General features: G+C 42.1%; 1 protein-coding gene across 1 annotated transcript in view; it reads right to left on the reverse strand.

The window, feature by feature from the left end:
* Nucleotides 1-11,129, reverse strand: part of SLC9B1 (solute carrier family 9 member B1) — a gene marked incomplete at its 5' end in the record, with an annotated part of 39,006 nt that extends 27,877 nt beyond the window's left edge. The window contains 2 exons of the mRNA XM_084251982.1: nucleotides 10,491-10,542; nucleotides 10,779-11,129. Of these exons, the coding sequence (XP_084108108.1) occupies nucleotides 10,491-10,542; nucleotides 10,779-11,129 (403 nt within the window). The remainder of the gene's footprint in view (nucleotides 1-10,490; nucleotides 10,543-10,778) is intronic.
* Nucleotides 11,130-11,813: the final 684 nt, after the last annotated feature.

Genomic DNA, 11,813 nt, shown 5'->3' on the forward strand with positions numbered 1-11,813 from the left:
CACCCCCAAGACAGAAACATAGAAATTATAAAAATTTCCTTTTCTTAAACAATTTCTCTAAAGTTGCTAAATCAAAAAAAAAAAAAAAAAAGGGAGTAACCATCTCTAGATGTATCTAAGTTTGCAGTTTCAATACTGATTTAAAACTCCTCAATTGGTTCCTGAGCAAACTGCAATCCCCAACTTTGAAAAATAACCTTTGGAGCCAACACATTTTCCTTTCTTCTACAGGCCCTCATCCTACACCTACAACTCTACACAAACTGTCCACTAAATAGGATCATAGCCACATGTATTTAAGACCTATGCCCTATCACCTACTACAAATATTCAAATTTAGTTTACATTCAGAATCTTAGAAATACTGATGTGAAGAGAACTAGTAAAAGACAAAACAGATTAAAATAGGGCCTCCCTGGTGGCATAGCCGTTGAGCGCTGGGCTGCAAAGCTGCCCGCAGCCTCTGCAGCGCCGGCTCGATCCCCGGCCACCGGGCGAGGGTCCTACATGGCGCGCAGACCTCCCCTGCCACGCCCGCTGCTCCCCTCAGCAGTGTACTTCGGTCCTTCTGCCTGCTCTGCTCCCCGCTCTGGCTCTGGTGAATTCTCTCACCCTCCCGCGCTTCTGACTGTACCCAGTGCATGTATAAATAAATAAATAAATAAACAAACAAACAAATAAATAAATCTTAGGAAAAAAATAGATTAAAATATAATGAAAGAGGGGCCTCCCTGGTGGCCTAGGAGTTAAGTCTCAGTGCTATCACCACTACAGCCTGAGTCCTATCCCTGACCAGGGAGGTGACCCACATGGTGAAGCAGACCTCTCCTGTCTCCCTGCTGCTCCCCTCAGCAGCATATTTCAGTAGATCCACCCGTTCTGCTCCCCACTCTGACTTTAGTGAATTCTTTCATTACCACCCCCACCTCTGGTCTGCAGTTAAAAGCAACCTTTACAAAATGACAAATCAATAAAATTTACTTTCAAAAATTTAAAGCAGACCTCCCTTTTGGCGGAAGGGGTTTGTGCACAGCACTGTGGGGCTGTCTGCAGTCTCTGCAGCATGAGTTCCATCCCTGGCCAGCCAGGGAGCTGCCCACATGGTGCAGCAGACCTCTCTTGTCTCGCCTGCTGCTCCCCTCAGCAGTGCATTTCAGTCAGTCTGCCTGTTTTGTTCCCCACTCTGTCTTTGGTGAATCCTCCACCTCCTGCACCTCTGGCCTGTACTCCAGTTCTTGTATGCATAAATAAACAAATCTTTAAAAAAATTAAAAAAAAAAACTTAAAGCTAGCAAGTAGCAAATAAAAAAATTTTAAATTTCTATTGCTTATTTTTCATTATCCACATAGATATATATATGCATATATACATATAGAATGTGTATATATAAATTTATATTCATATATATATACACACATATATATATACACATATATATACATATATGCATAGAAGAACTGCAGGCCAGAGGGTGGGGGGGAGTGAAAGAATTCATTAAAGTCAGAGTGGGGAGCAGAACAGGCAGATCTACTGAAATATGCTGCTGAGGGGAGCAGCAGGAAGACAGGAGAGGTCTGCTGCACCATGTGGGTCACCTCCCTGGTCAGCGATGGAACTAAGGCTGTAGCGGTGATAGCACTGAGACTAAACTCCTAGGCCACCAGGGAGGCCCCTCTTTCATTATATTTTAATCTATTTTTGTCTTTTACTAGTTCTCTTTATTTTGAAGGTGAAAATATTAATCTGTTTCACTCTGTTAAGTTTAACCTTTAGAATATCTAGAACAATGTAAAGAAAGTCCTTTAACAATGAGATGTTTTAAAATTTTAATAGGGAAGCAAATTTTATACAACTCTTTACAAATCAGCAGCTGTTTAAAACTTGGGGCATGGCTTTATTATGAGCTTTATTTCCAAAAGAATAAAGTTGTTTCAACTAACTTAAAACTAAATGTCAAAAGCAGGTCCTAAATAAAACCCTTTCATCAATGCTGTTTCTAAGTCCTAAAATTTAAGACAAAAAAGGCATGAAAAACATTAAAATACAGATTTGTTAAACAATGATTACTTTTTTGCAGGTTTAAGGAAACGGTTCCTCTTTGCCTACATATATTGTGTAATACAGCTTATCGTTGATGTGGAGTATACAGATGAAGAGTGACTTAGTTGGCTGTGTTGAAATATTCACCAAACATTCCTTATTTTCTCTCCACGTACAAGTGCTGATTTTACATACCATTTGTTAAAAAGTTATTCAATGAGCCCCGTGGAGGACAAGGACCTCTCTTTTCCAATCGACGACGCCTCTTTTCCGAGCGATGATCCTTCTTTTTCAATGGTGGTTTATTTTCCTCTGTTTTTGACAAGACAGGTTCCTTAGTTTCTCTATATTCATAAGTATTCCCATCTCTGTTGATCTGCAGTAAAACAAGTATTTATTTTAAGAAATACACTTTCCATATAGTTTGATAAATTCTGAATGTCAATGTGGATAATGACACAAACAAAAGAACATTCATGCTCTTATCAAAAAGGGTGTGGGGGGGCCACAGCAGTGAGTTTGCAGGCACAACGATGAAGCGTGACAGGCTGAAGCAACTGGGACTTTCACTGTGATTTATACATAATGAATTAATAAGATTAGCACGTGGGCAGAATCATTAAAAGGGTTATTCCTTAACTCCCAAAGATTATTCAGCAAAACAGTGGAATGAAAATATAGCTAAATTTGAAAAGACATGAATTGTAACTTTCTTGGGCTCATTTCATGTGAAAAATCACATGACAATGTAAAGTGAGAAAAACAAATCAAGCCTTCAGAATTTCAAAGGTCATGTTTCCACAATTATTCTAGATAACATAACGAAATAGTTCATGGGTGTATCTCAACTTTTCAGACTTTCAAAGGTAGTCTAATTATGAAGCTGCTGATTTGGGGAAGAGGTTGGAGGGGGAGCTATCTTTAGTTTTTAAGAATATCAAGCTTCTCCCAAGGTGAAAAAAAAATTTAACAGTCAAAAACCAAAATAACATGAGCCCTGGAAAAGAGACCTTCAGATTGGACACACTGTCCTCATCATGTGTGTGCAGGTGTGTGCGCTTGTGTGTGTGTGTATGTGTGTGCACGCACACGCAGGCCAGCATTTTGAGAATATCTGGAGTACAGTGGTGAGAGAACATTACACTAAAACAAGAAGTGGGACTAGAGGTTAGAGAACACGCGCAGGTTAAGAAAGGGACTAGGAGACAGAGTCACCACTGCAGCTGATGGAAGGAATCATGCGGCTCTTTAAGATCAAACTTCTCTAAACCTGCTCAAGAGTCATTTGCTGGAGTTCTGGCATACATACTTTTTTTTTTGGAAAGTCTGTCACTACACAAAAGGGTCAGGGTAAAGACAAAAAGGTGAATTTTCATTAGGGTGGGTAAAAGGCACTATACAATAAAACCATATTATTTTAGGTTTCATTATTTCCAAATTTATAAAAACTGACACATGTTAGGATGAACTCTTTATACATAAACAGAGTAACAGAATCTAAGGTAGATACTACAAATATTTAAAAGAACTTCTTGGCCTTTAAAAACTGTAGAAACTTCTATTTTAAAAAATAAATTCTTTTTCTTTCCCTGGGAGCATGCAAGGAATCTGAATTTTAGATTTTTATTTTTACTTTTATTTTTACTATTTTATTTTCTTATATCATTGTTCATTTTTGTACCAGATTTGAATTCTCCCCTCAGATATAGTCCCCATAATTCTCCCACCACCACATCACCTGTGAATCGTCACCATAATCCCTGTGTTCCTCCCCCTTCCCTGCTTTATGCCTCAGATCTATGGTCAGCTTACTAGTTTTGTCTTTTTCTTGACCCTTTGTTTGGTTTCCCCATATTCCACATATAAGTGAAACCATTTGATATTTTTCCTTTTCTTTCTTATTTCACTAGGCATAATCCCTCCAGCTCCATCTACACTGCTGGGAATGGCATGAGCTTCTTTTCTGATCACTGAGTAGTATTCCATTATGTATACAGACCACATCTTCTTGATGCAGCCATGTGTTTTTGGGCATTGTTTCCATTATCTTAGCTATTATGAATAGTGCTGCAGTAAACATAGGAGTACAGGTTTCCTTCCAAATTTATGTTTTTGGGTCCACTGGGTAGATTCTTAGGAGTGGAATTGCTGGTCATATGGTAGATCCATTTTTAGTGTTCTGAGGAACCGCCACACAGCTTTCTATGGTGGTTTGCATTCCCACCAGCAGTGTAAGAGGGTTCCTTTTTCTCCACATCCTCACTCACCAGCATTTGTTGTTGCCAGTTTTTTTTTTTTTTTTTTTTAAGTCTGTGCCATTCTCACCGGTGTGAGGTGGCATTTCATTATGGTTTTGATTTGCATTTCCCTCATTATCAGTGATGTTAAGCATTTTTTTCATATACCTGTTAGCCATTTGCATTTTTTTTCTTTGGAGAAGTGTCTTTTTAGCTCTTCTGCCCATTTTTTTTTTTAAAGATTTATTTATTTATGCATACAAGAGCTGGGGTACAGGCCAGAGATGGGGGGGGGGGTGAGAGGATTTACCAGAGACAGAGTAAGGAACAGAACAGGCAGACTGACTGAAATACACTGCTGAGGGGAGCAGCAGGCGAGACAGGAGAGGTCTACTGTGCCATGTGGGTTTCTCCCTGGCCAGCCGGGGATCGCACTCGTGCTGCAGAGGCTGTGGATTGCTTCATAGTGCAGTGCTTAACCCTTCGCGCCACCAGGGAAGCCCCATTCTGCCCATTTTTTTTTGATTGGGATATTTGCTTTGTTTTTTTGTTTTGTTTTGTTTGTTTTTTAAAGATTTATTTATTTATACAAGCACTGGGTACAGTCAGAAATATGGGAGGGTGAGAGAATTCACCAGAGCCAGAGCGGGGAACAGAACAGGCAGACTGGCAAAATACACTGCTGAGGGGAGCAGCGGGCATGGCAGGAGAGGTCTGCACACCATGTGGGACCCTCGCCTGCTGGCCGGGGATCAAACCAACACTGCAGAGGCTGCAGGCAGCTTCGCAGCCCAGCGCTCAACCACTGTGCCACCGGGGAGGCCCTATTTGCTTTGTTTTTATTGAGTTGTATAAGGTCTTTGTAGATCTTTGATATCAGTCCCTTTTCAGTTATATAGAGTACAAATATTCTCTCCCACTCAGTAGGGTCTCTTTGTTTGGCTACTGTTTTTGTTTTTTTGTTTTTTTTTTTAATAGAGGCATGCTTTATTTATTTATTTGTTTGTTTTGTTTGTTTGTTTATACATGCACTGGGTACAGTCAGAAGCGCGGGAGGGTGAGAGAATTCACCAGAGCCAGAGCGGGGAGCAGAGCAGGCAGAAGGACCGAAGGACACTGCTGAGGGGAGCAGCGGGCGGCAGGAGAGGTCTGCGCGCCATGTGGGACCCTCCTCCGGTGGCCGGGGAGCAGCCGGGGATCGAACCGGCGCTGCAGGGACCGCAGGCAGCTTCGCAACCCAGCGCTCAACCGCTGCGCCACCGGGGAAGCCCTGTTTTTGTTTTTTTAATGTGTGTGTGTGTTTGTTTTTGCTATACAGAAGCTTTTTAGTTTGATGTAGTCCCAAGCTGTTTATCTCTTCCTCCATTTTCTTTGCTTTTGGAGATGAATCCTCAAAGATTTTTCTGAGGTGTGTGTCATGGAGTGTTTTGCCTATGTTTTCTTCTATGTATTTTATGGTTTCAGGTCTTACATTCAACGTTTTAATCTAGTTTGAGTTGTTTGTGTATGGTATGAAGTAGCAGTCTAGTTTCATTCTTTTACACGTAGGATCCAGTTTTCTAAGCACCATTTATTGAAGAGACCATCCTTGCTTCAGTGCATATTCTTTAGTCCTTTGCCACAGATTAGTTGTCCATATATGTGTGGTTTTATTTCTGGGTTTTCAATTTGATTCCACTGGTGTGTGTGTCTGTTGCATTGAATTTGTAAATTGCTTTTGAGAGGATGGCCATTTTGATAATGTTAATTCTTCCAATCTATGAGCAGGAATTATCTTTCCATTTCTTTGTGTCTTTTTCTACTTCTTTTAATAGTGTTTTGTAGTTTTCCTTGTATAGGTCTTTCACCTCCTTTGTTAGGTTTATTTCCAGGTACTTTTTTTTTTTGGTATAATTGTAATGGGGATGGTTTCCTCAATTTCTTCTTTTTCAGACTGCATATAGGAAGGGTACTGATTTTTGTGTGTGGGTTTTGAAACCTGCTACTTTATTAAATTGGTTTATTATTTTAGGGTTTTTTGTGTGGAGTTTTTAGCGCGCTCTATGTTATATCATCTGCAAATAGTGATAGTTTTACTTCTTCTTTCCCTATTTGGATTTCTGGTATGGCTATCTCTTGCCAAATTGCCCTAGCTAGGACTTCCGGTATTATATTGAAAAGCAGTGGTGAGAGTGGACAGCCTTGTCTTGTTTCCGATCTTAAAGTTAAGACATTCAGTTTTTCACTGCTAAGAATGTTAGCTGTGGATTTGTCATATGTGGCTTTTATCATGTTAATGTACGTTCCTCTATTCCAAGAATTTTGAGGACCTTCACCATTAGCAGATGCTGAACTTTATCATGTTGAACTTTCTCAGCATCTACTTATATGATCATATGGTTTTTTCTTTTTGTTGATGTGTTCAATTTCATTAACTGATTTTTGGATGTTGAACCATACTTGCGTCCCTGGAATAAATTCCACTTGTCATGGTGTATAATCCTTTTGATGCATTGTTGGATCCAGTTTGTTAAGATTTTATTGAGGAGGGCCTCCCCAGTGGTGCAGTGGTTGAGCGCTGGGTTGTGAAGTGCCCGCAGCCTCTGCAGCGCTGGTTCGATCCCTGACCACCGGGCGAGGATCCCACATGGCATGCAGACCTCTCCTGCCACGCCCGCTGCTCCCCTCAGCAGTGTATTTCATCAGTCTGCCTGTTCTGCTCCCCGCTCTGGCTCTGGTGAATTCTTTCACCCTCCCCGCTTCTGACTGTACCCCAGTGCTTGTATAAAGAAATCAATCTTAAAAAAAAAAGAAAAAAAAAGATTTTATTGAGGATTTTGCATCTTTGTTCTTTAGGGAGATTGGCCTATAGTTTTCTTTTTTGTGTGATGTCTTTGCTTGGCTTTGATATTAGTATAATGTTGGCTTTGTAAAATTTGTTTCGTATTATTCCTTCTTTCTCAATTTTTTGAAAGAGTTTTTGTCAGCTAGGCATCAGTTCTTCAAATGTTTGGTATAACTTCACTGTGAAACCATCTGGTCCTGGACTTTTTTTCGGGGGAGGGTTTTTTTTTTTTTAAAGATTTTTATTTTTATTTATTTAATTTATTTATACAAGCACTGGGCACAGTCAGAAGTGCGGGAGGGTGAGAGAATTCACCAGAGCCAGAGCGGGGAGTAGAGCAGGCAGAAGGACCGAAGCACACCGCTGAGGGGAGCAGCGGGCGGCAGGAGAGGTCCGCGCACAATGTGGGACCCTCCTCCTGTGGGTGGGGAGCAACCGGGGATCAAACTGGCGCTGCAGAGGCTGCAGCCTCGCAACCCAGTGCTCAACCCAGCGCTCAACCGCTGCGCCACCGGGGAGGCCCTCGGGGGAGGGTTTTAATTATTGTTTCAATTTTACTGCTCTTAGCTGGTTTTCTATTTCTTTTTTATTCAATTTTGGATGACTGAGTACTTCTAACAATTTGTCCTTCTCATCTAGATTGTTGAACTTGTTTGCATGTAAATGTTCAGAGTAATCTGATTATCTTCTGGATTTCTGCTATGTCTGTTGCAATTTCTCCTTTTCCATTTATGATCCTATTTATTTGAGTTTTCTGCCTTCTTTTGTGAGCCTGGCTAGGGGTCTGTCAACTTTATTTTTTCAAAGAACCAGCTTTTGGTTTCCCTGATCCTTTGGATCATCTTTTTTACTTCTACTTCATTTATTTCTGCTGGAACTGTTACAATTTCCTTTCATCCACTGGCTTTTTTTTGTTGCTGCTGTTGTTCTTTTTCTAGTTCTTCAAAATGGGAGATTAGGTCGTTTCTTTGGATTCTTTCTTGTTGTAGTCCTGTATTGATATACACGTTCCTCTTACTACTGTTTTTGCTATGTCCTGTCCCATACATTCAGGAAATATGCGTTCGCTTTTATTTGCCTCAAGATATGTTTTAATTCCTTCTTCGATTCCCTCATTAATCCAGTGGTCTTTCAATAACATGTTGTTCAATTTCTATGTACTGGAGGTGTTTCTTGCTTTCTATTCATAGTTGACGCCTTTATGGTCAGAGAAGACAGTTGGTATGATTCTGATCTTCATGTATCTGTTGATGTTTGTGCTGTGACCCAGTATGTGGTTCATCCTGGAGAATGATATATGTGCAATTGAAAAAAAGTTTGAGGGAGGAGGGTGCCGTGTCCCTATTTAGGGTTATTGTGTTTTTGTGTATTTTCTGTCTTGTTGATTTGTCCATTGGTGAGAGCAGGGTGCTGAAGTCTCTTACCACGTATGTATTTTCTCCAGTGTTAGTTTTCAGAAAGGATAGTTAATTGTCCAATATATTTTGGTGTGCCCTCATTTGGAGAGTATATATTGATGAGGGTGATGACTTCCTGGTTTATTGTCCCCTTGATTACTATAGTATCCATCTATGTCTCATCATCTTTTTTTAGTTCAAAGTCCATTTTATCGGCTTAAGGATGGCTGCCCTGCCTTCTTTTCAAGGCCATTTGCTTGCAGAATTGTTTTCCAACCCTTACTTTCATTCTGTGTTTATCTTTTAACACTTAGGTGTGTTGCCTGGAGATAGCAAAAGGTTGGACTCTGTTTTCTAGTCAAGCATGCTGCTCTGTGTCTTTTTATTGGTGCATTTAGTCCATAAACATCTAGGGTGATTATTGATACATTAATGTCTCTAATTGCCATGCTGTTCATTGTTTCATGGTTCTATTCAGGACCTTGTACAAGTCTTCCCGTTCATTCCTCAGTTTAGGTTTTAAGGCTTTTTGTAATATTTCTTGGAGTGGGGGTTTAGTAGAACCGAGTGTCTGGAGATTTTGCTTGTCTGAAAAGGTTCTCAGTTTTCCCTCACATAGGAAAGAGAGCTTTGCAGGATTAAGCATTCTTGGCTGGCATTTTTTGTCCTCGAGTTTTTTGAATGTCACTCTATTCTCTTCTTGCCCATAGTGTTTTTTCAGAGAAGTCTGATGTCAGCCTAATTGGTTTTCCTTTAGGTTATCTGTTTCTTCCCCTTAAACAGCTTCATTATTTTTCTTTGTCTTGGTATCCTTTCTGTTACGTGGCTTGCTGTAATTTTCCTTCCATTATGGTAATCTGGTGTTCTGCTTCCTGTGTGTGTATTTTCATTTTCTTCTTCATGTTTGGGAAATTCTCTTCAATTATTTCCCTGAGTAGGTTCTCAGTTCCTTTGTCTCTCTCTCTTCTCCTTCAGGGTTTCTTATGACTCTTAAATTTCCATTCCTCGTGGTGTTGGATAGTTCTTAAAGTGTTTCTTTACTCTTTTTCCTTTGTACCTCTTTCCTTTTCTTTTTTGTTTCCTTTTATTTCTGTATTTAAAAATACTCATACAGGGCCTCCCCGGTGGCGCAGCGGTTGAGTGCTGGGTTGCGAAGCTGCCTGCAGCCTCTGCGGCGCCGGTTCGATCCTCGGCTGCTCCCCGGCCACCGGAGGAGGGTCCCACATAGCGCACAGACCTCTCCTGCCGCCCGCTGCTCCCCTCAGCAGTGAACTTCAGTCCTTCTGCCTGCTCTGCTCCCTGCTCTGGCTCTGGTGAATTCTCTCACCCTCCCGCACTTCTGACTGTACCCAGTGCATGTATAAACAAAACAAACAAATAAATAAATAAAACATGCCTCTATTAAAAAAAAAAAAACACTTAAAAAAAAAATACTCATACATTTTTACATTTTATCTATTCTATTTTCATGGCTTTCCCCAGATTTCTTTAGCTCCTTGATTGATCTCATAACATCCTGTAGTTCTTTTATTTTCTTATTTAAAGATTCACTCTCATACTTCAGTTTGTTGATTACATTTCTCATATTATTCTTTTCCTTTTCTCCAAGTTTTTTAATTATGGTGATTCTGAATTCTTTATCAGACAGAGAAACTCTTCCGTGTCAGCACTCTTGGGTTCCGGAGGCTGATTTTCTTTCTGTGGTATGTTCCCAGGTGGGCTTGCTTGACCATCTGTATTTTCCTTTCTCTCCACTGTTTGCTTTGAGGTTTGTTCTAGGCATATAGCCACCTACAGCTCATGTTGGCAGGCATAACTTCTGGGTGCTCTTACCAGGGCACAGATGCACGGGTGCCTCCCATGGCTCCTCCCTCAGTTGCTGTCAGCTGGACCTCTGCTCTGGGAAGGGGGGACTTACAAGTGCTCCTGTGGGGGCATTGGGGCTACTGTGGCAGGGAGGGTTTGAGGTGGGGGTTTCCTGCCACTCCTACCTGGACATGTGTCTACTTGATGGGTGATGCCGGCAGGTGGGGCTTCCAGGTACTGGGGGGAGGGGTAAGGGTTGGGTGAGGGCAGATTCCTCTGTGGCCACTGGGACTTGAGGGCAGGAGTTTCCCACAGCTCCCACCTGGGGGCACATCTACTTGAGAGTACTTGATGGCTGATGCTGACAGGTGGGGCTTCCAAGGGCTCCCGGGGTGGTGGGGTTGGGAGCCTCTGTAGCTGATGGGGCTAGAGGGCAAGGGTTTCCCACCTCTCCCACCTTGGCATAGGTCTACCTGAGGGCTGACGCCAGTGGGCGGGTCTTCCTGGCGTTCCCGACGGCTGAGGCCCGAGGGCTGGGCTTCCAGTGGCCCCTGACGGCTGCTGCGGGAGGGCCTGCCTTCCAGCGGCCCCTGCCGGCTGCTGCGGGAGGGCCTGCCTTCCAGCGGCTCCTGACGGCTGCTGCGGGAGGGCCAGCCTTCCGGCGGCTCCTGGCGGCTGCTGCGGGAGGGCCGGGCTTTCGGGCGCTCCGTCTGGCTGCTGAGGGAGGGCTGGGCTTTCAGGAGCTCCTGGGGGGCGTAGAGGGTCTCTGTGGCAGGTGGGGCTTGAGGGTGGGAACTTCCAGACATTCTCATCTGGGAGCGCATCTACGGATCCAAATAATAACTCTAGTTACCAACAATTAGTATTTATTAAGACTATATCAATAAAAGATCTATAACTTACTTTATATATTTGCAAAAATCAAAATGAGTCTCTTCAAATGTACAATACAACATTTTAACGAAGTTAGATTCATCTTTACCTCTGTAGTCTAAATTACTGACTTTTTCCTGGACATGACAAGAAATAAAAGTGATTATTTCCTTTATTCCAAACACCTTCCCTCTCAGGGCTTAAAAATAATATGTAGGGGGCCTCCCTAATGGCGCAGGGGTTAAAAACAGCGCTATCAAGCTACTGCAAGCCACTACAGCAGTTTGATCCCCACCGGCCAGGGAGCAACCCACGTGGCACAGCAGACCTCTCCCACCTCCCCCGCTGCTCCCCTCAGGAGTGAACTTCAGTACATCTGCCTGCTCTGCTCCCCACTCTGTCCCCGGTGAATCTTCTCACCTCCCACACCTCTGGCCTGCACCCCAGCTCTTGTATGCATGAATAAATGAAATCTTAAAAAAAAATAATATGTAGGATACCCCCTTTCAGCTTTTCATTCCTTTTGCTGATTTCATAGGACCTAATAAAACTATTGTGAAATCAACTACCCATTTTTTAACCAGATACTAGACTGAAATCCAATGAGCAAATTAAAAAAAAAATTTAAATATGAC

This window comes from Talpa europaea (assembly GCF_964194135.1).
Source record: "Talpa europaea genome assembly, chromosome: 13".
Classification (NCBI taxonomy): domain Eukaryota; kingdom Metazoa; phylum Chordata; class Mammalia; order Eulipotyphla; family Talpidae; genus Talpa; species Talpa europaea.